Source organism: Meriones unguiculatus, chromosome 4 (assembly GCF_030254825.1).
Source record: "Meriones unguiculatus strain TT.TT164.6M chromosome 4, Bangor_MerUng_6.1, whole genome shotgun sequence".
In the NCBI taxonomy this organism is placed as follows: Eukaryota; Metazoa; Chordata; class Mammalia; order Rodentia; family Muridae; genus Meriones; species Meriones unguiculatus.
The window spans coordinates 96,381,532-96,405,653 of record NC_083352.1 but is presented as its reverse complement, the minus strand read 5'-3'; the positions used below and the strand labels follow the sequence as shown (position 1 = coordinate 96,405,653).

General features: G+C 44.8%; 1 protein-coding gene across 12 annotated transcripts in view; it reads right to left on the bottom strand.

Annotated features, from left to right (window-relative positions):
- Positions 1 to 24,122, bottom strand: part of Git2 (GIT ArfGAP 2) — a 48,637-nt gene that overhangs the window by 6,301 nt on the left and 18,214 nt on the right. For 2 of the 12 annotated variants that reach the window (XM_021634722.2, XM_060382571.1), the window contains exons 8-16: positions 19,801 to 19,846; positions 18,703 to 18,754; positions 15,678 to 15,750; positions 15,330 to 15,427; positions 14,223 to 14,334; positions 11,761 to 11,903; positions 9,955 to 10,104; positions 5,300 to 5,548; positions 3,410 to 3,499 (exon numbers count right to left, since the gene is read on the bottom strand). In XM_021634722.2, the coding sequence (XP_021490397.1) occupies positions 3,410 to 3,499; positions 5,300 to 5,548; positions 9,955 to 10,104; positions 11,761 to 11,903; positions 14,223 to 14,334; positions 15,330 to 15,427; positions 15,678 to 15,750; positions 18,703 to 18,754; positions 19,801 to 19,846 (1,013 nt within the window). The other 10 variants (XM_021634718.2, XM_021634717.2, XM_021634719.2 and 7 more) reach the window with 10 other exon arrangements.

The following is a 24,122-nucleotide window of genomic DNA, read 5'->3' as shown; positions in this document are numbered from 1 at the left end:
AGTGGGTCCAAAAATGGTTTTTTCACTTGTGCACCATTTCTTCTTAGTTTAAGAGTAAGCCCTAAACAGACCCTGGTGCCAGCTAAGTCTGACACAGTCACGCATGCACGCACACACACTTATCTCCTACAGGTTTAAAGGAAAGGAACACAGGTCTACAAAAGAATGAGATGCAGTTGGTAACAAACACAGCAGCACTTATCTGAACACAGACCTTCAGAGCTGGAAGCTAACTCACATTATTCCATTTAACACCAGATAAGAAAAAAGACCAAAACAAGCTAGCTGTCTGCTCTCAGGCAGAGCACATGGGCAGAGAATGAGAGCCTGGTCTCAAGCCATCTGCAGATCCCTCCATTACTACATGCCTGGGAAGCTTGGATTGGCTGCTGCTAACAACTGCTTTCAGGAATGGTTTTTTATGAGCCCTCAAGAAAGCCATGCACTGTCTATGAACCAAACGGATTAGCCTAATATGACTCATAGTTCCAAAACACTTTACTTGTTTCCCAAAATATTTACCTCTGAAAACAGAGAATGGGTAGAACTGTGAAGATTAAAATGAGCTGTATCTTCAAAGTAGGAATCCCTACAAACGGATTTAAGGGAATGGCAGCACTGTTAAAGGGAGGGCCTGTCAGTGTGACAAGATGTGTCCAGGATGAAGTCCTCTGGAGGAGGCGGGGCTTGGAGCGTGTGGAGAGAACCGTCTCTCAGTGTTTATCTGTGTGTGATAATCCCTCATCTAGAAATTGGCATAAGCTGATGAAAAATCTAAACTGATGACTGATTAGCTATTCCCAACTATGCACCCTGTACTTAAGCCATGTTCATCAACACACATAACTAGGAGATTCAACTGATGCAGGAGAGCACGGCAACGGCTGCGATTGTAAAAGCGTCACCTACACACACCAGGCAGTGAATTGTATTGCTATCCAGAAAAATGGCTGCTAAAGAAGTTGGCTGGGGGAGTCTGCACAAGGCCCGTAGTTTGGCCAGCCCTGAGGTGGGGTGCCTGAGTCCCACCACACTTTGCTTCTCTCTGTTTGGGGCCCTTGACATTTCCTCCTGGACTTCCTGTTTCCCCATCTATCGAAGACAGTGGGGTTGACTTCCTAAAATCCACTATGAACTTTTCACCCACTCCAATTCATCTGGCAAATGATTAAGTGCTGGCTTGGAGCCTTATGAGACTATCAAGCTCAGTTCTTAAGTTCCTCTTCATGGCTGGCAGATTGTAACCCGCTTTAAGTCAGGGGAACACAGCTGCTAGGGACTGCTGTCAGGGGTGGTTTCATGAGCCCTCAGGAAAGCCATGCACTGTCTATGAACCAAACGGATCAGCCCTATATGACTCAGAGTTCCAAACCACTTTATTGGTTTCCCAAAATATTTACCTCTGAAAACAGAGAATAGGTAGAGCTGTGGAGGCCCTTGTAGCAGATGGGAGGGGGTACCATATTCAGTTCAAGGGCAGTGAAAGCAGACTTCTGCTCTCAGAACTCCTACCCCCCCCAAGACCTTTCTTGCCTTTTATAGGGAATGTTTGACTAAGCTTTACTTTAAAAAAATTTCAAACACATACGCACACACACACAAACTACATTTTAATTATGTTAGTTCATTCAGAGCTGCTCCAATGGGGGAAAAAGCTAGAAAAAAGTATTAATATCCTCCACAATTTGTATTTTGGATTTTGAGACAGAATCTTGCTATGTAGCCCAGGCCTGCCTTACATTTTCAATCCTTCTGTCTCTTGGAATCCAGTATCTCTATCGATGATTTTTGCTTTCCCTGATGCCAAGATGACAGTTAGAAAATGAATACATTACCCACAGTGATCAAAAGTGCCAACATCTGTTAAAAAATCTCAGAAGAGTGAGCCACACACCCACTAACAGTGCTCAGGAAATTCTCTTCAAATGCAGAGGACAACCACCCAGGGACAATTACTTACGTACTAAGTCCTCCTCCGTCGTCAAAAAAGCATACAGGATTTCAATGTAGCCAGCATTTAAGCTTATGAGAATTACTGTGAGCATGCAGAGCCAGGATTGTTAAAGTGCTGCTCTCTCAAAGCTGTTAATAGAAAAGTTACCTTATAGCTGGTGTTGGTTCAGTTATGTAACAACTTGCCAGTTCTCTGCACAGACAAACCAGGGAACCCTAAACCCAGGACTAAGCTACTGGAGCTCTGTAGATCCTAGATGACCTCTGTTCACTGTGCACAAAACCCTGTCATTTCAGCAACTTGTCAAGCTACCAAAACACTGCAAATTTAAAAACAACAGAATCTTATGGTAGTTAAGAAGGGCCTTTCTTGGCTCTTATTAACAAGATTATTAACACAGTGGGAGGTTTTGTGACTCTCTGACTGAAGCATTGGGGCAGAGCTCTGTGTCACTCTCAGGACTGCTCAGAAACACCCAACAGCAACAATTCTTTTGACTTCACTACTTCAAAAGGACTGAGAGGAAACTCAAAGGGAGCTGGCTAGCCACGTGACCCTGGCAGTAGACAGGGGCCTTTATCACACTTGTTGGGGAAGGTGGTCTCTTGCCTATGGTTCCCTTCCCTCTTGTCACCCTTGCTACAGACAAACTGAGCTGGAATCTGAAGGGTGGGTCTCCAGGCTCTGCCCACAGCCTTCCTCAGGAGAAAATCATCATGCTCTGTGTACACATGAAAGCATTTTTTTTTTTTTTTTTTTTTTTTTTACATGACAGTCCCTTTGGGAACAGGGACCATGCCATTTAAATACTTTGCACTCTTTAGGTGCCTTTCTCCAAGGTGCGTTGTGGGGGGCCCCCAGCCCCTCTGCAGGACTTGTCTGATCATGCTTTGCTTTTCAGAGTGTGATTCACACAGCAGCAGAAGGGCTTGGCCAACCATTACAAGTGGACAGCTTTAAGCTTGTGGCCACCTTGTCTCTGCACTGCTAGCAAGCATGACAGATCCAATCGAGGGCAGGGTTTGTAAGATGTGATATGCTAACCCAAATATAATATTTTAACTTCACAACTGTAGCTTCAAAAAAACAAAACAAAATGAAACCCTGGATGGATTTGCCCTGTTATATTTAACCAGCAGTCAGCTAAGTTTTTTGTTTGCTTGTTTGTTTGATTTTTAACAAGACAGTGTGCTTGGATTGAATGTGATAGGCTGATTTGTGCGGGGGTTAAACAGGTGAGAAGGAGCAGTGTGGAGTTACTCTGGGAGGCCAAGTCTCTTCAGGTACAGATGTGCATGAGCGCGTGTGCTGCTGCTGTGAGAACCCAGGAGCAAAGCGCTGCTTCATGCAGGACAGAGGGCAGTTAGCAAGGGCAGGGTCAGAAGGGCCAGCGCCCAAGCAGAGTCCAGGAGCACTGCCCCTCCTCCAGGGCAGACCATTTAGAGTGTACTTAACCCTTCGGGTGCTTTCATCCCTGGACCAGGAAAGTGTGGAGGGGAAGGAAGGCAGAGACGAAGAGGAGGTCACAAGTGCACTCCTCCCAATCTGGAAGTGGAGAAAGAAACAAGCTTGGGAAAACACAAAACAAATGAATCCCGGGCTCCCACCCTACAGCTTGTCACACAATAGTCCCATGGGCTCAGTGACAGCTGTGACACACCTCCTGAGCAGCTAATCCCTGATGAAACCACTCTGCACTTAAAAGTCCTCTTCTCCGTAAGGGAAAAGATACCATAGCTGTCATAGCTGTGCTTGGCATGGCTGTCAAAACTGGCAGCAATTCCTGCACAGCTTGTGATGACACTTGCTCTCCAGCTGAGAGGAGAATATCACACAAGCACTGTGACTGACTGACTGTAAGCTGGTGCACACCATCACCCCAGTCTCAGTACAGACATAGCGCAGCACAACAGCCTCACACACTAACTCCCTCTAAAATCAAGTACACTGTGGAAGCTACCTGAGCTGCCTAAGTTTTCTTTCAGTTATATAAAAATAAGACTCTTTTTTACTTAGTTCAATGGCAAATCTATCAGGTCAACGGTCTTCAAGCAATAAAACCAAATAAAGGGAAGATAAGACAATACACCTCTGGTTACAGACTCAGTTTTATCATCCTCAAGTCCGATAAAATTAAAATCAGCTCAATTTATTAGATCGTATCATAACTTCACATGACTAAGAATTTTATTGACATTCTCTATGTACCTAGAAGAAATAAATTTTGATGTTCAGAAGGATAAATGTTACACTCTGAAGAAAGAATTGCATAAGGCAGTTTAAGCCTGCTGTGGTCTGTGAACACAGACATAGTCATAATAAGTCAATCCTGAAGACGGAATGTTTTGGTGTTTGAAGGCTTGGCATCCCAATGCGCGCACCAATGCAGCCAGTGAGGACCTGCTGCAAAGCAGTCTTGGGAACTGACACTTTGGGTGGACATACAGTTTCTATTATGTACCTGTTTTCTTCTTTAAAAAAAAATTTTTTTTGAGATAAGCTTTTATATAGTCCAGGCAATCCTCCTGCTTCAGCTTCCAGTGTGCTGCTATAACTGCTGCTTATGCATCTTTATGAGATGACCAAGCCATGCTAACAGCCTATGCTGAGGTCAGTAAGAAGATGCTGATGTCTGGAGTCCTCAACTCCATGTATCAAGTCATGGGGTCCAAAAAGAACAGCCTGGTTCCTAAGGGCTCCAGTTCATAAAGGGAGCATGTCTCTGCCTACTTTGTTGTGTTTTTAAAAACATTATTTTCTGTGTGAGTGTTTTGCCTGCATGTATGCATGCCATGTGCATGCAGTGCACCCTGGGAGGCCAGAAGAAGAGTGTCAAATCTCCTAAAACTGGAGTTAGAGCCGGTTGGGAGTGGGTTATGTGCCATATTGGTGCTGGGAACTGAACCCACGTCCTCTGCAAAAGTAGCCAATGTGCTTAACCACTGAGCCATGTCACCAGCCTCAACCTCTGCCTATTTTGAAGACAAAGACATTTCTGTTAGTGACTTTTACAACTGGATTTCTTTGTGGAACTTGGGAAGAAGCTTTACCGGAAAATTGCTAACAGAGGCTGCCTGGGAAGTGCACCATGGAAAGAGAGGAACTGAAGAGAGGGAGCTGAACAAGAGCCAGAATGCCCTATTAGCCAAAACCTTCCAGTCCACAAGCCCATGTGCTCCTGGTCACACTGGGAACATTTGCAGATGTGTTCACTCAGCAAATACAGGAGACCTCTCAGAGCCCAGTTAGGCAGAAGAGAAGCAGCCCAGAGATCTACAGGGTCAGAGGAAGGAACACATAGTCAGACTGCACAGTGGGGACAGGACGAGCAGAGGAGCTACTTACATGAGCAGGGAAGGGTTGGGGTCTTGTCCTGCCTTCTTCAGGGTGGCTGGCTCCTCCCACTGGTAGGTATGGTTTCTGACCTGATCCAGTCTCATACATGGACATGGGCCTACTGCCCCGGGCAGATGGCCGGCGCTTTAAGGAAGAGTGGCTGGAAGTGTCTGGGTAGTCAGAACCAGTCTGCGCCTGATAGGCATTGGTTGTGGCCTGTTTCCTGAGGCTTGAATTCTCAGTCTGTAGAGTTTGAAGCTGAAAGAAATGTTTGGCAGTGGGCCTGTGTTTTTGCACACTAGTCAGACAAAGACAAAGCAAAGTCAAGGACACCAAGGCACCATGATCTGATGAGAGCATGAAGCTAGCTGAGATGCAAGTGAAAGCGACGATGACAACTCCTTGTGCAATAACTCACTTTTTCCATCACATAGGCTCCTTAGAAACTCAAGTCTAACCACCTAAGAACTTGTCATGGTGGGACCAGAAAACACTGGCAGACAAGCTACACTCTGGATTACCCTCTCTGGATTACCCTAAGGCTATTTCAAGGAAGAGGTTCAGAACATTAACCATGATTCTTTTCACATGGCCCTTAGCAATTTGCAAATGGGAAAAGTGACAGGAGACACCATGGAAGCAGCACAAAGACAACTAGCGTTGCTGTGCGAAGCAAGAAAGGGTGAGGTTCAGCCCAGGAAAAAGTCCAGTGTCTGCTGCTTTCCAAAAAGCCAACAAGAAAAATTTGGATCAAAAAAAATTTTATTGCATAGCACTTTTGATATTCCAAACAATTCAAGCATGTCTTTAAAAAAGTATAAGGGATCCAAACCACAGTAAGTTTGCTAACTTAATGTATCACAAAAAAAGTGCAAGCTACTGGACTATGTTAGCATCTTCACAGGAGGGGGTGCTCCATGAGGTACACTTGCTTCTCTCTGCTGATCAGTCCTTTTCTGTCAGGGCTGGTGTATCTGGCCTTTCTCTCCTTTGGCTTTTACACCCAAAAACCATGCAGTCGGTGACGTTGGCTTTGGATAGGCTAGGCTGCCTGGTGCCACCTCACTCTGGTCAGACACTGTCACCCGAAGGTCCTGAACACCTGTTCCAATTTTCACACGTGAGCTGCTTCAAGTCTGAGAGTTCAGCAAGGAATTGTGGGGCTGGCAACTTACACTGTACCCATTCTGCATCGGACCTTCACCTCTGATGGCACCTTCCATGTCACTGTATGGGCGGGGTGGGTGGGTGGTGGTATGAGTTCAACTGCCTGCTCTGACAGAATGTTCACTCTGACCACACTGTCCTCCAGCACCAAGGTTTAAGTCTGTGAACAACCATCTCCTTACTTTCCAATAGCAAGCTCATGCTGTGCTGGGAGTTAACTCTCAATTTCTATTTAGAAAGCACCGATCTGTGGAAAATACACCAACAGTGGCCGGTCCTCTTCATTAATTAGCATCGTTTCCAAGCAACTGTTAAATGTGAAAGATCAGATATAAATCACACTACTTTGCCAACTCTATTGAAAACTTTAGCTTTGAAATGAAGTCAATACTCCCTTTGCTATGTAAACAGACCCCAGGTCTCTGTATTCTGCCCACTTCTGCAGAAACATGGCTTCCTTGTTTATATGTGCAACCTCTTCAAAGACAGAACCTCTAGAAATTCCTACATTCCACGGTACAGACAAGTGTGAATGGCCTGTCAGGATTATCAATGGGGACTGGGTGGCCTCAGTGAAATGGCCATAGTCCAAAGACTGAGGCGTGTAAGCAGTTACATCCCGAAGCACAGGGCTCATGTGCCTGCCTATGCTGAAAGCCCGCTGAGGGCACTCAGAGCATGCTGAGAAATCAGACACTCCCCGAACACTGTGGCGGCCTCAGAAACATCCAGTCAGGATTTTGCCCAACTGTCTTCTGGGAGGAACACAAGTTCCTTGTTTCAAATGCCCCAGCCCCTTGCACAGGGAATGTAATCTGGGGCCTCAAGCACAGAGGCATGTGGCCTATCAGAGCTTTGCCTCTGGCACGCCATGCCCTGGAACTGAGACAGAGTACAAGTAACTCAGGCTGCCTCAAACCAGTTCTTAGTCCAAGAAGGGTTGAACTTATGATTGTTCTGTCTCCGTCTCCAAAGTGGCTGGGATTGTAGGGACTGTGTCAAATTCAAAGAATTAATTACTCTGCTTTACAAAACAGATGCCTTAAGATAAATTTCAATGATGTTCAAAAGAACCAGGCTACACTCTTTAGAAAAAATATGGCAGGAAAGAAAGCTACAGATAACTCAGTATCTTCAGAAATCAAAAGCATTTGTAAGAATCAAGGAGATAACCAATGAACAATGGCACCGGCCAACATTTATTTGTGTGCATGAGGGTGCACCCAAGTGAGTGCACACCAGTGCACGTGTTTAGAGGTTGGGAAGTTGGTTCTCTCCTTCCACCATCGGGGTTTAGGGAACTGATCTTAGGTCATCAGGCTTGGTGGCACGTGTCTTACTCACTAAACCATCTCCCCAGGCCTTGCTCTACATTTCTTAGAAACTCAAGTTCCCTGCTTTCAGAGCTCTGGGTTGTCGCTAGCAACTAAAATAAAAACAGAAAATTACTGTGTATGCGTGTATATGGTGTCTGAGAGCGGTGCTTAGAGGACAACTGTGGAGTCTTCTCCCACCTTTATGTGGGTGTCGGGACTCGAACTCAGGCTGTCAGGCCTCTATAGCAGGTTCCTGCAAAGCCATCTCACCAGCCAACTTTTAGTTTTATTACTTTTTTGCAAATGTGTGTGAGTGGGGAAGACACTGGCATCTTCTGCAATCATTCCTTCTCTCTCTTATGTATGGAGGCAAGCTGTCTCACTGAGCCTGGGCTCGCTCCTTTGGCTAGTCTGGCTAGCAGCTTGCTCTGGAGACTACCTGTGACCATTTCTGGTGCTTGGGCACTGCAGGTGGACCACTGTGCCTACTCTGTTTTTTTACACAGGCTCTGGGAATCTGAACTTCAATCCTCATCTTGTGTCACATAGATGGCCTCTATAAACATAAAAGGAGAACTATGCACAAAAAAAGGTGATGCCTGGCAGACCAACTTAAAAACCTAAGTTTTAGGAAAAAAAAAATCACCCAAGAAATTGATAAGGCTGTTGAATGCACTGACTCCCAGTATAGTATGGTTACACTGTGTATGTCACTTTCCTCAGAGAAAGCGGAGGAAACAAAGTTCTCTGCTACAGCAAGGGGCTCTTGGCCTTGTGGTTGCAGCTGTGCATCAGCCTAGATGGGGTCGCAAGGCAGGATTGAGCTCTGATTCTAAGTGCTGAATGATTTGCAGGCGCTTGCTGTCATCCTCTGCAGTACAGCATTGGAGCTGCTGACTTCAAAGGCTCTTACAACCTTATTCCCTAGTGAGCAGGGGTGATTTTTTGGCCTTCCTTTAGGAGATGCACCTTGTGACCAGGACTTACAGTGTTTGAGTCTGAAACAGCATTCCTCAACAACAGCATAAAAACATAAACCAGTCTCTGTTGTTCCTCCTGGGGTACGTAAAGAGTCTCTCAAGAGCTCAGTGATGAGTGCAGTGTCCACAAAGTAGGGGCACTACTTGTTGCTTTTCCATTTCCCACTCTCAGCCATCATCATCCCCTAAGCACACACCTTCCTCCTGCTGCCCACTCCTGCAGGTGAGTTCACTCATGCAGTCCTGAGTCTCTGGAGCAGTGGCTCTCAACCTTCCTAATTCTGCACCCTTTAATACAATTCCTCATGTCATGGTGACCTCAACCATAACATTATTTATTTCATTGTTACTTCATAACTGTAGTTCTGCCACTGTTACGAATCATAATGTAAATATCTGTGTTTTCCAAAGGTCTTAGACAACCCCTGTGAAAGGGTCGTTCGACCCCACCACCCAAAAAGGTTGAGAACCGCTGTTCTAGGAGAATGGCTAGGAATGTGCTGAACACATGGGTTGGATCTCCTTGCTAGTCCAGGTGGAATGTGTGGGAAGTCTGCTGTGTGTCCATCCCTGCTCTGAGTGATGAGTCTTAGCGACAGTAAGTTGAGATGCTGGAGAGGGTTGCCAGGTAGCAGTCAGAGTAGGTGCTAGGACCTACATGCTAATAAGCATGTTCTTTTGCCTGCTCTGTCTGCATGGTGTGATTCATCTTAGAATCAGTAATGGGGGAGGGGGTGCAGGGATCATATCCAAGTAGTGGTTTCCAGATTCCCAGGAATCCCAGGATAGGAGAAAGCTATGCTGTTTCACACAAACACTAGGCTCTTAGGGCTCTCCTAGTTGAGAATTTACTCTGAATGCATTTTTAAATGCAAACCCAAAGCCTTGTGCTCATATAGTATACACTGAACTATATCCCCAGCCAAACAGAAAAACAGCCCAGGACCTTTTGTGTGCTAGGGAGATGCACTATCACTGAGCTACAGTCCCTAGTCCTACTCCGGATGCATTTCTAATCAAAGTACGTCATTTCAAACACCCACACACATCCTGCTTTCAGGAGGATAGCTTGGCCCCAGTATTTCTAGGTCTGTTACAGTAGATGTTTTTCTTCCCTCTGACCACAAGCATGGTGACTGGGATTCTCCCTTCTACTATGGGATCAATGAGTCAGCCATCCTGGCATTTATTAACATGTTACCTTTTTCTGCATAATTCTCAGCTCGTCACTCAAGTTGTTATTCACCTTCATTAGCTGCTGTATCTTGGCCTCAGAAGCCACTAGGGCGCTTTTGACCTCCATAAATTCCTGCACAGTGACTGGTCCATCTGACAAATCTGAATCTAGGCTCTAAAAATAAATCGGGAAAATGTTCACAATCCGAGATGATGATGTTAAAGACTAACAGCTAAAGAGTTTCCACCTCTGGCCATGCCAGCTGAATTGCAAAATTAAACCAAATGAAAAGCAGGGCACTACTGTACTTCTGCATATCTGAAGCCAGAAGTTCCTACAGGAGCAGGCAGGGGGGCTGCAGACCTATATGGACACTGTCTGTCTAAGGTCTGTTCTGACTTGCATACATTTTCCTTGTTAATTCAAAAAACTTCTTTCATTGGTTCATTCATTCCACACTACTTATTGAGCAACAGGCAATTTCTAGGAGGATATATCTGAGGAGAGAACAAAGACCGCTGCTTCCATGGTGTTTACATCCCAGCAGCACGAGAGAGGGAGTAACTGACGTGTGGCACACAGTAGGACGGTGACTAGTGATGGGAGACATACACTGGAGCACGGTGGGCTGCAAAAGCTGCTTGTTTGGAGCTGGGGTGAGCTCTGAGTAGTGCCTGAGGAGCTGAGGCAATCAGTTAGAATGTGTATGGAGAAGGTTCTGACCGGGGGGAGAGCTCAGCTAGCGACTGAGGGGAACGTGGGAACCTGGTCAGTCAGTGCAAGGTCTATCCCTGATGCTAATGCTTGGCATTCACTGAGTGGACTCCACCCGGGCAGCCCAGGCGGCGGTGTAGCTTCTGCCAATGGAAATAGCAAATGCTGGCCATATCTCTAAGTCCATCCCCCTGCTTCAAGGCTCCAGACCTTTTTAGCACAGCTTCTTGTTTATCACTCTTAGTGTCTGTGGAGTGCCTCTCTGGCTCAGTCCTGGGAATTCAGCCCTCAGTGATGGAGCATTCCAGACCCTTGGCCCTGTCGCCTGTTCACAGTTCTGTCACTGGGCCTCTGGCCCCAGCCCGAGGCAGCTCTGCACTGCCCTCTAGGCTTCAGTTCGTCACCGCAGTGTCATGAACCTCACGCTGTGTGTGGCTCTTTCAGGCTGTTCCTACTCATGAGCAGCCTTCTCCGGAGACCCTGGTGCTTCCTTCTCACTGCTCAGACTTTTCTGCTTCACCATCTGCTCAGGCCTCAGTCCCACACATCCTGTAAGGCCTTGTCTAACAGCCTCCTCCCTTACTGTTCCAGAGTGTGACATTCTCTCTTCCCACCCCCTAGCTCATCTGTACTTTATGACGCACACCGCCTGTACAGTGTACACTTTACTGTCACTGTCCCTCTTCCTCATCAGTGACCTTTTCAGGGAAAAGGAGTTGAGCCTCACTGGGAAGATGCACACAGAGAAGCCACAGAGTGCGTAAAGCCTCTGGTCACGGCTCACACAATGAGTCCTGACGTCAGCGTGGCTGACCCTCACTTGCTCGGGACAAAGCGCCTTATCTTAAGAGCACTTACTTTTTTAGCTTTGCTTGGCTTGAGGTAGCAGGACCCAACTTCACCCACTTCCCAACACCTTCAAAAGGCTAACCCTTGCAATTTTGCACGCATGTTTCATTTTTTTGGCATGATTGTGTGTGCTTTTCAAATGGTGCTGGGACCTGAACTCAGGGGCTGTACGTGTTCAGCACACACTCCGCCATTCAGCTACAACCCCAGCACGAGAACAAGTTTTAAATAAAACATGTCTGTCCTGTGTGAGGTATGTCCTCTCACCTTCTGTCGGCTTGCCTTGCTTGCTCTGGTTTCCACATCTGTGTCTTCGTCTGAGGCCACGCTGTCATAGTCTGGCTGGTCGTTGTCCTGGCTCTCAGTGCTGTGCTGGCTACTGACTGTTCTCAATATGAGTTCCACATTGTCTGTTCACAGAAGAAGAAGAACTATTTCACACTTAAAATACAGGTTTTCCTTCTGAAAAACTATTAGGATGAATTTCTTGTTTAGCCATTTAAAAGCTGGCTGAAAGAAAATGGCAGAAATAGTAATGGTATATTCACACCCATAGATGGCTAAGAGAAAATGGGAGCATAACGGACAGCTCCACAGAGAAGCTAGGTGTTCTTCATTCAGCTGCCAAGCCTGGAGAAGCTCCCTGAGCTGCCAGACTGAGGTGGTGAGTAAGTCTTGGGTTTTGCACACATGGGGCACCACTTCACAGCATAAACACAAAGTGAAGCGAGGCACCTGCACTGTGACATGCTTAATAGGGGAATGGCAAGGTAAACAGAAAGCAGCCGGCATGGTGACACTTGTCTTTAATCCCAGCATCAGGGAGGAAGAGGCAGGCAATCTCTACAGTTTCAAGGCCAGCCTCATCTACATACAGAGTTCTAGGACAGCCCAGGCTACGTAGAGAGAGACCATGCCTCAAAAACAAACAAAACCCCAGAGAGCATATAGCTTAGAAACCAGGTGCAAAGAGTATGAACAGCAGCAGCCAGTCACCTGAATCCAGATTAGAAGCAGACAAGAGGAGAAAGGTTTAGTGATCACACACGTGTACATGATCAGTAGCCTCCATTCCATAGATGGGGAGCAGTGAGCATTTACAAACCTCCAAAGACACTTGGTTTATTTGGGGAAACTCAAATAACTCCAGTTCCCAATGCTGTTTCACAGATAGCTTCATCTGGACAGTGAATTCTAATTTCTTAAGAAATGTACTGGTCCTATTTTAGCCTTTCTCCCCTCTCCCCCCCCGCCCCGACAGGGTTTCTTTGTATGGCCTTCGCCTTCGTCTGTAGGCCGAGCTGGCCTTGAACTCAGAGATTCACCTGCCTCTGCCTCACCGAGTGCTGGTATTACCGGCCTGTGCCACAATGCCAGGCTCTATTTTAACTTTTAAGACAAAGCTTTAAAATATACCATCATTCCAATACAGACGTAAATAGATGGCATACAGTGTGGACACTAATGAGGCCAACCGCACTCCTAGTCACGCCAGGAAGATGCTCATCAAACACACACACCTTCCCCACTGAACTAGGATGAACTAGGAGTTGTTGGTTTTTTTTTTTTTAAGGCAGTGCAATCACAAACAAAATATACGAATGAGCAAATGTGGTATTAAGTAGTCTATGAAAGGTCACGTATACAGCATGAAAACTGAAGCACAGGTGCAGGAAGGTACTAGCATCAACCTCAGCCAGGAATGTGCTCTGGGCAATGCCAAATCTGCTGGCGAGGAGCACTTCCATGCAGGCATCATGTGTGTCAGCTACAGACACCTGTAGTTATCTCTACCAACATACTCACCTTTCAAAATGGAGACTGCACCAAACCTTTAAAAGCTGTATTATTCTGCTTCACATCACTAAATATTTCTGGAAGATGTCTTTATATTACTCATGTGACTGTTTCTCTAGAATTTATGATTTGGGTGTTTCTAATGTTTTTGATATCATACACAACATGGAACATCTGGTCATTTCTCTTATGCAAAGATTTTCCAAACTGCACCTTCATCAATTTAATAGACCTTTCCAGACCACGTTTGCTGAATTAATAGAATCAAATTTCTTAACTAGCAAGAGGAAACACAAATTATTATTAGTTAATGATTTCTGCCTTTGAAGTATGTGATATTGACTAGAACCTTAATTTTTATGGCACAAATATTTTGTGCAGGTACCTCAAAATAAAAAGGCATAGTTCCTGTATCTACATAAAAAAACAAGAACAAAGTTATGGGCTGGCTATAAGGGAAGTGGGTTCCTATGTCTGGACTGTCCAAGCCACTCTGAAACAAATGCTCAGCGAGCTTTATACTTCTCATCATAGTGCTTCCTGCTACAGACATTTAAAGTTCACACAGTAAATTCTGATTATTAGAGACTGAGGGGTTCTGGAAGTGAGTGACAGCAGGGGAAACAACTGTAATCAGGAGCCTTCATTTCCATTTCCTTATTTATGTCCTTTGTCAAATTTAAGTTAGGCTTTTAGGTTAATTTTAAGGTGCCAATTTTATGGAAGAAAATCACATATAAGATAAATCTGTATAGTACTTAATATTTTTGAAGTACTCCTTATTCATCAGGGCTCCAACAGGTACCTCTCTGTCATGATATATCAGCAAAGAAACTCTCAGCATGGTCTTTTTACAACCGCCCCATCACCTCTAGCTCTGGACTGAACACCTAATTATGAAGGCCCCAGGCACATTAGAGCTGGACACTTGCCTTTTGACCTGGAGAGAGAACTGCCCTGTTGTCTCCTCTTGGCGTCACTGAGAATATCGATGACTAGTGTAGCAAATTCATGGGCGTTAAACCGAGCTAATTTCTGTCTGCCCTATGGTGAGGAAAAAATGGGAAATATTTTCCAATGTAAACATAGAAGCATGAATAGTGACAGCAAACATCCAAGACTGTCAGACTTATTCAAGGTCTCCCATCTCACTCACACTAACTCACTTACCATTATTCCCTTAATTAACACTAATATTTCCTGTGGCAGCAGCTTCAAGCCACTTCAGAAAACTTAAGAGTTACGTTTTCACAGCACATATTTGCTGTTATGAATGAACTGGCTGGATATGTAGCTCACTGATAGAACACTTGACAAGCATGTATGAGACCCAGGGTTCAATCCTCAGAGTCGCCAGAATATAAAAACGTAGTTTTATTATGAACAACTTAATTCTGAAGTAAGGGAGAGTTAATCTGGAAGGAAATTCCAAACTTAAAGATGAGGTTACAGACTGGATGTGGCTCCATTCTTAGGGACTTCCATCAGTCAGACTAAACCCTCTCCACATCCCCTCCTTTACTGGACAAGATCATGTGTATAGATCCGCCTGCCTCCTGAGTACTGGGATTAAAGGTGTGAACCATCACACCCAGCTTGGAAATATTCTTAAATGAAATGAGGATTTACTTAAATTTGAGGGTTCTGATGAACTAGAAAACAATTTCCCTCCCTTCCTCTTCCCTGCTCCCCTCTCCCCATCTCTGTCATAGTCTTGCTATGTAGCCCAGGCTGGCTTCCAACTTGAGGTCCTCCTGCCCCAGCTTCCTGAGCACTGGGTTCACACAAGAAGCCAACAACCCATCCAGTCTTATCAGCAGCATGAGCACGCAACCTACTCCACTGTCAGCCTGGAGTGTCCTTTCCTATCTTCTACCATTTTCTTTCACATTTGTATACTGTTCCCATTTTTCTGTTCATATATGCTCCTTTATCAACTTTCAAGTTGTCTGTTTACATGTATACAGGATACTAAATATCATGACATTAGTCATTCCCCCAATATTAACATTAGTAACTTTTCACCCCAAGCCACTTGCCTGGTTTCGTGTTGAGGAGTACTCAGGGTTGACCGGTAGAAAGGGAACGACGGTTGTCTCGGTTACCAGGGTGCTGTGGTTTTGCGTGGCAAGCCAGACTAGCCAGAGGAAAAGAGCCAGAGATAGAATCTCATCACACCTGCGGTGCCAAGGCTCCGCTGGGAGGCATGGTTCACGCACTGCGAGGGAGACTTGGGGAAGCACACTCGGAAGCCAACACTCGCAAAAGTACATGTCAACACACAGGTTATGAGGACAGTAGCAACTGGACAAGAAAAACAGAGGCCAGCAGCTGGGCACCGCCCACTGAGAGCAGAAGCTTAGTAGATAGGCTGCGTGTTACGTCACCTGCATCAGTCTCTCGCCTGTCAACTTCATCATACACATCCATGGCAAGTTCTTCAAACAAATGATTATTTAGCTGAAAGCAAAAATATCAGGGACACAAGGGACAACAATTAACACCAGTAGAACACCTGTCACATAGTCACCCTTTATCTCCAATGTCTTACTCAAAGCCAGTACCTAACGAGTGCCCACCACTAGGCACTACAGACACTGCAACCATTTCCAGATGGTGTAGGTCCTACTCTACAACAGACAGGCCACTGCCTCAGTGGAGACACTAACCAGAGCCCTCTCAGAGATAGCCCTCACTCTGTTGCACTGTGAGCCAGCATCCTGCAGGTCTCTGCTGTCCGGAGAACTTTTGTCCGATCTACAAAAGGAAGGGATCCCAAATCCCTCACAGAATAAAGAAGTGAAAACCCTTGGGTAGGGATGGCAATGACACTCAGTGGTAAAATGTCTGCCCATGCTGTGCAAGGCCCTGGATTGGATGCTGTTGGGAGTGGATGAAAACACTTCTCAGCAAGGCTTCTTTGCTGGCTTCCTACCAAGCAAAGCACAATGTGGCTCCCCAATACACTTGGGGTATAGCTCACATCACAATCGCACAGACCATGGCCCTCACAGCAGCCAAAAACTTAGGGGGAGGACCATCAAGGTCTACAAACTCGACAAGCTGAAGCCCCAGCGTGGCTCTTGTCTGGAGACTCACCCTGAAACTCTAGCAGCCATGACTTCTTTACTGACTGCCTTGTGCCCTGTGAGGACAGACACTGAATCTGTCACACTGGCCACTCTGTTCTGATGTCCACACATAATACCTGGCATTAGGAGGGACATCCACTTGGATGAACCTGGAGATCTTTAGTCAACAATTTAAAACACTGCCTTCAGAGCCCTCAGATGAACACAGGAAATGCCTATGATACCCGCTGGGTGAAAAAAAGCAGGGTATGAAATTCTGTTACTACAATCTCCAGAAAGGGAAAAAAAAATACAAATAGGAAATAAAAACTGAAGGACATACGCCAAAATGCTGAGCTTGAGCTCACTAAGAGTAAGGTGACTGAGGACAACTCCATGTCTTTTCAGTTTTTCTAGAACACTCACATTACACTTATTGTTCAAAACAAACCTCATGAGAATATTGCCAGAGAAGATGAGGAAGTCTCAGAGCTCAAACATTCATGAGAATCATCCAGTTTCTACATGCAAGGGTTTGGATGGCAAGTTTTTTTGTTACCACTAATGGCCACATGGCCCACACTGTTGAGGTCTTGCATCTTAGACATGGTGCTAACTGTACAGTTCAATTCCATCAACAAGGACAGAATTTACTATTGTCTCATAGACAAGGAATTTTAGAAACAGAAGTGTCAAAAATTAAGTTAATAATATGAAATGTATTACTTGTAACATAAATACAATAAAATATTATTAAATATAACAAAAACGCTGGTTTTGTTATATTCCCTCAGTTTTTCACTAGGGAGGGAGGAGAGAGTATGAAACAGACAATTAGGGAGGGAGGGGAAAAATGAAAAAAGTGACGAGAAAGAGAAGGAAGAAGGAAGGTAGTGAGGGATGAAGGCTACCTTGGCACTGGTAAGAGCAGCCACCTCTGAGAAGGAGACCCTGGGATACCCAACAGAGCAGAGACAGTGCCTTTTCCCCAGCACTCTTGTTGGAGGGAAGGCTCTGTGCTTGCAGGGCATGAGGGTGAGCTGGGCAAGCCTGTCACACAGCCTAAGGTCTTGAGAGTATATTAAACTCTGCCCAAGTTATTTACTTAATGCCCACCCTATGTTAGGTATTACAGATATTAACCTCAGGTTTCATGTGGCATCCAGCCCAGCCAACACAGAGTAAGTTGGAATCTGTCGACAGATGTATAACAAAAGTTTGCTTACAGACCACCAGTAACTACAAGGAAAGCACACTCTCGTGCTGCCTTGAAAGCTTGACATCTTATTTATCTTACTTCATGGCCTCCTTAACTAAGAGCAGTAACACACAAACATACAAACTGCATACAGAACACAGAGACACCAGACAAATTGCATAAAACACATTTATTTCACAGTACAATTAAATACTAGTGAGGATAAATTTATTATATGTGGTACTTTGTGATGCTGTATGAGGTTCTACAGGGTCTCTGTGAAGAAGGGAAGGTGGAAAATCACCAAGCAGGGAAGTTGGGCTTTACCTAAACTACGGAGGAGCTCAAGGAATGGGAACCAGGCAGGACAAACCTGCAGGAGAGAGTCCTGGAGAAGGGCTGAAAGGCAGATACTTTTGGCTTCAGAGAGCTAGCTAACTCACAGAGCCACCCCAACAATTCATGTACCATAACCAGATGGGAAGTGAGATGGTACTGAAGGGTCCTTAATGGTGACAAAAAAAAAAAAAAAAAAAAAAAAAAAAGCAAAGGCTCTTGGCTCTGATCTGGGAGCATTGAGAACGGGTAAGGAGGAAAATCTCACAAGGTAACCCAGAAGCACCTGTGAGTGTTCCTGGGAAAGATGACAGAATTTAGAAGTTACTCTCCCAGGGCCTCTTGCAAATGCAGGCAAAGATTAGTGTGAGCTTTTGACCCACAGGTCTGGGAAAACACTGAAAACACATATGGGTCCAGACCATGAGCTTTCAGAAGCATAAATTTTAAAAGCTCTCTGAGGATGACATATGATGGGCAAGAGAGTTACACCACTCCAGCGGATGAAGGTAGACTTACTGGCCTGCCAGCATCAGCTATTATTACTCCTTAGTATCCCATGACTAATGTAAGAAATCCCAAGGAAGGAGCCCCACACTCACTCCAGTACCCTGAGAGATACCCAGAACTTTGGCTGAAAACAATTCTCTACTATCACAGGTAAGGGCTGAATTTTTAACACAATGGAGAACACGGGTTGTCTGAATAGTGGTTGTACAAAAGTCATCTGGTGCAACAGGTAACTCAGACTGACAACAGGGGCCATCAGGGTTTCCAAACTGGGGTTCACCAGAAAGAGATACTCACAGATTGAAGTTTCTTCTTGGCAGCTTTTGCCAACTCAGACAAATCCAGGCTGCTAAGAAAATGCACAAAATGATTAAGCAAGTAAATAGAAGCATGCTGTGAACTCTCTAGAAGATTAAGAGGATTAAGATTAAGATAACCAAGGCATGAAATATTACGGTTTATGCAAACATTTGAACCAAGCATTCTGTAGCCAAAGAGTCACAGAAGAGACTGAAACAATTTTTCCAGTGATTCCTAAAAACCCAGTAGTCAGGGAATGTGCTAAAGAGAAAACATTGCCCCGCAACTGAGAAAAGCTACTGTTCATCTCTAGGCTTTGGGATGCGGTTTAGGGGTAAAGTGTTTGTCTAATGTGTGAGCTGCTGAGTTCCATCTGTAGCACAAAAGAAAAAAAGGCAAGATAAAAAGAAAAAATGACAAGGGAAACGGAAAAAGCAGAAAGACAAGCTCACTGCTGGAATGGCAGTGAGACATTTTGTGGACTCTGGCAGCACTGGATCAACAGGGCTTCATGCAATAGTCACCTCACCCGATAGGCTGGGGGTAGCAAGTTAGGACTTTTCTGCTCAGCTCATGAACTAAAGATGGCTTTTATGTTTTTAAACACTTTGGATATAGAGAAGGAAAACGAACATCCATTTCTCAAGATCTAAAGGTTCAAGTTCCAGCATCCAGCCTATTATCTTAAGAGCCCACTGACACTCTGAGCAGCTGTGACCGGCTCACAGCTCACAAAGCTTAATTTATTTCCTATCCAGGTTGTGACAACAAAGTTTGCCAACCCCTATTATAGGCAAAGAATACAATCTCTTCTGGCACAGAAATAGCTGTGAATACAACCTACAGGCTCAAGATGCCAGGTCAGCTGGCCAAAGCAGTGGCAGCCTCACTGGCTACAAGTCCTTATCTGTGTATTTGTTATCTGTGCTCATTCCAAGTTAAGTTTCACATGGTGGTTTACTTACAGCCGCCTTATTTCCAAAGTGTATAGCCATAAAAGAGAAAAATGTATGGGCTCTGTTAAACACAAAATAGAACACACTTAAATACTGTAAACCAAGGCAATGCTTGCCGATAAACTAGACTGGTCCTTACCTGTCTGCCATTTGAGGGATTATAAAGTGCTGTCCGTTTTTGTGATCTGAAAAAGAAACCAAAGTTTTGCTCATATCAGTATTGAGATATATATAAAGGGGAGTACCACCATTTTTTTTGTTTATTTATTTAAGTTTTCCAATTGGCCATTTTACCCCAGTAGCACCTGGGGGAACAGAAGTTCTGAGACTGGCTCTAAGTTCCCTGAAATCTGTCCAGGGCCAGACATGAGCAGAAAACCTATAACCTATTGCTCATCCCAGAATAACTGAGAGAAGAATGCTGAGGGAGCTGGGTCAGCCCATGGCAGCAGATGGCAGAGCTGTACTAAATAAGCCTGGGAGAGGTTCAATTCCACAATTAGCAGAAAACAGCCAGGGCTAGAGCAGGTGTGCTTTGCATGTAGCTTTGGAGGGACTCCACCTTACCATCTGCTGAGTGACTCTGTCCTCACCTAGCTTCTAGAACACAGATTTTCATTCCAATGAATGATACCAGCATAAGCATTTATGCAGGTTTTTGTGTACACTCAGTTTACCCTCCTAGGTAATGCCTCAGAGTGGGAGCACACTTAAACGTATGTCTTGCTGGTAAGAAGCTGCTATTTCTTTACTAGCTCTGTTGTTGTATACTCTGAACAAGCAGAGTGTGGTAGCACATGCCAGCAACCACAGCACAAGTGAAGCTGAGGCAGAGGGACCGAGCTACACAGCAAGAGCCTGCCTCCCCAAACACACACTAAAACACCAGATGCCCCCCCAGCCCCCACTGTTACTTCACAGCACTGTGTGCAATGCTCGGTTACTCTTGTCTTCCCCAGACTATACTCCTAGTTGCAGGCCAGCTTCACATGGGTTTTCATTGTGTCTCTGTAATGGCTAATGATGCTGAATGAAATGTGCTTGGTTTCTGTTGCTGTTGTTTGTTTTTTGCCATCTATATACCATCTTCAGGCTTTGTTTTTTCTTTTTCATTTTTTTGAGATGGTCTTGAATTCCAGGGCATAGGAAATGGCCCGCAGCCTGGGGAGATGACTCAGTAGGCAAAACCTCCAGCTGCTGTGGTGGCAAACACCTGTATCCCAGTACTCCGCCAGGGAGATGGGAGGTGGAGACAGGAGAACTGCCTGTCACTGGCCAGCTATGCTGGTGTACAGTGTACAGACAAGAAAGGCTCAAGCACAACACAGTGGAAAGAAAAAACTGACTTCAGAATTATCGGCCCCCACACACTTGCACACCCATAACAGCACAGTATTGCATGCCTATCCCAGCCCTTAGGAGGATGATCAAAGTTCAAGGTCATCCTTAGTCACAGCAAATTAGAGACTAGCCTAGGTTACATTTTTTTTTCTTAAAAGTTTTTTTTTTATGTGTATGCATGCTTTCCCTGCATGCATGTCTGCACAGCACATGTGAGCCCTGTGCCTACAAAGGCCAAAAAAGCAATGGATCTCTTGGAACTGGAGTTGTAGGCAGTTATGAGCCAACATGTGGGTGCTAGGAACAGAATCTATGTCCTCTGAAGGATCAGCAAATGCTCCAGACTTGCTGAGCCATCCCTCCACACCACCTCTGCCCTGTTTCAAACAGGGTTTCTCTTCGCAGCCCTGGTTGCACTGGAACTCAGAAAGCCTCCTGCGTCTGCCTCTTAAACACTGAGATTAAAGGCGTGTACCACCACACTGTCAAGAACCTGTTTTCAAAAAAATGAAAAAGAAATGGCCTTTCCTCAGCCTCCCACTGTTGTGGGTCTATTGTACCCAGCACTGCCCAGGTTGAGTTTTAAAACATTCTCAATGCACATGCTACATTGAAAATGTGATTTCCAAATACTTTCAGTTCTGGCTTCTCTTTTCACTCTTGTTAGTTCTTTAGAGCAGGAGCTTTGGGTTTTGAAGCTGGGCCTGATGCTGCACAACTCCAGCCCTAGACTGGAGGGGCTGAGCGAAAAGGACTGCATGAGTTTGATGTCACAGGCAAGGATAGGATAGAGTGAGAGCAGCTCAAATAAACAAAGTGAAAGAGCAAATGAGAGACAGCACGTGACAGCTTCATCCAAGATCACAGAAGTCTGTCCACAGTTTACAGCTGTAGGTTTTCTAAGTACATCTATGACCTAGATTATCTTGTATAAAGTTTTGGAGGATGTTCATTTTCCTGCATGTGGAATGCAGTTGTTCCTACATTCTACATGCATTCGCACTAAATACATAAAGGAATATGATCCGGGCTGCCCATTTTGTTCTGAATCTTTCTATACTCTTAGGAATTTTTCCATAGATTCCTTAGGACTTTCCATACAGAAGTTATCTCGTCCACGTGAAAAGTCTTATTTCTTCCCTTTTTCAATCTTCCTGTCTTTTCTTTCTCTTGTCTCTTGGTGGGGAGCAGGGTTTCTGGGATGGCGCTGAGCACGAGTGGTGAGAACACTGGCCTCAGGAGAGCAGCACCTGTTCTTGTCATTAAAGAGGACGATCTTGGTTTTCTGGGGCAGCCGGCATCCAGCTAAGCAAGCCCCATCTGTTTTGAGTTTGCTTTTTTTTTTTCTCAATTATGAATGGATGTTGAATTTGGTCAAATGCCTTTTTTTATACCAACTGATAACTGTATAATTTCTGCCTTTTAGTTTAATGCCCTGACCTACATTAACTGATTTTCTTTTCTTTCTTTCTTTTTTTTTTTTTTTTTAAGATTTAAAGTTTTATACCTATGAATGTTTTTACCTGTGAGTATGTATGAGTACCATATGTGTACTGGGTGCCCAAGGTCAGAAGACAGTGCCAGATCACCTGAAACTGGGATTACAGATGGTTGTGAGCCAAACTGTGGGTGCTGGGAACTGAACCTGGGTTCTCTGAAGGAGCAGCAGGTGCTCTTATCACTGAGCCATCTGTCCAGTAACACTACCTGACTTCCAGTTATGTACGATTGGTTATGTGGAAAACTTTTTAACCTATACTGCTGGATTTGTCATTTGCTGAGAATTTTTGTTTCTGCTCATTGGGACGCCCCCTAGACCCTCCCTTTCTTTTTTTTTTTCTTTTTGCTAGGTTTGGTATCCCACTAACCCACTTAACATGGATTGAGACGTATTCTCTCTCTTATTTTCTTTCCTTAAGAGATTTTTATTTTGTGTGTGTTAGTCTTTCACTTACACACATCTGTGCATCATTTATGTGCCTGGTGCCCATGGAGGTCAGAAGAGGAGGTAGACTTCTGAGTTATATGTGGCTGCGAGCTGCCAAGTGGGTGCTGGCAAAGAACCCAGATCCTCTGAAAGAACAGCCAATGTTCTTAACCACCAGCCATCTCTCCAGCCCTCTCTTCCTATTGTTTTTCAAATTTATTTCATGTGCACTGATGTTTTGCTGGCATGTATGTCTGTGTGAGGGTGTCGGATCCCCTAGAGGTGGAGTTACAGACAACCGTACTCTGCCAATGTGAGCACTGGGGTCCTCTGGAAGAACAGCCAGTGCTCTTAACTGCTGAGCCATTTCTCCAGCCTTTCTTCCTATTTTTTGAACCTGACATTTTCTTTAATGAGACGTGTTGAGGTACAAATACAAAACCCTGAAAAATACAGTTTTGTAGTCCTGGGAACTCAGACGAGTAGTAGAGTTTTGCCTAGCACGTATGAAGCCTGATGCTCTGGGTTTGGTTCCCAGCACTGCAAAAAGAGGTTGGAAGTGAACCGTGTGTAAGAACATACATATAAAATCATATATTTATATTTTCCTTTTTCTTGGGTGGGTTTTGGTAGTTTGTGCCTTTTAGAGGGTTAGTATATTTTATCTAAGCTGTCATATCTATGTGCATAGTTGTATCATGTTCCTACGGTTGTTTCCAGTGCTTAGTGGTCAAGCCCAGAGCCTTGTACACACATGCCAGAACCATGCCACTGAGTCACAGCTGCAGGCCCTATTTCTCAGCAGCCGTTAGCTGTCTGGTGCTATTAAGATCCTCCTTGTGTAGTCCTTCTCTCAGCAGCATGAATACCCCTCTTGATCTCTCCATTTTCTTGATCTCCATGAAGAATCAGCCACAATAATATTATTTCTCCCAGTTTTTCAGTTTAACTGTCCCTGTGCTGGCTTGTTCATTCTCACCTCTAGATCCTTTGTAGGGAAGACTGATTTGAGAGCTACTTTCTTTTGATAACCAAGTATTTAATGCTATGAAACTTTCTGTAAACTTTGTGCTTGGTATACTCCACAAACAGTCTCTTTCTTCCTTCAACTTTTCTGCTTTTGAGACAGACTAGAATGGCTTTGAATTCACAGGTATCCCAAGTGCTGAGATTTTTGATGGTGTGTACTGCCA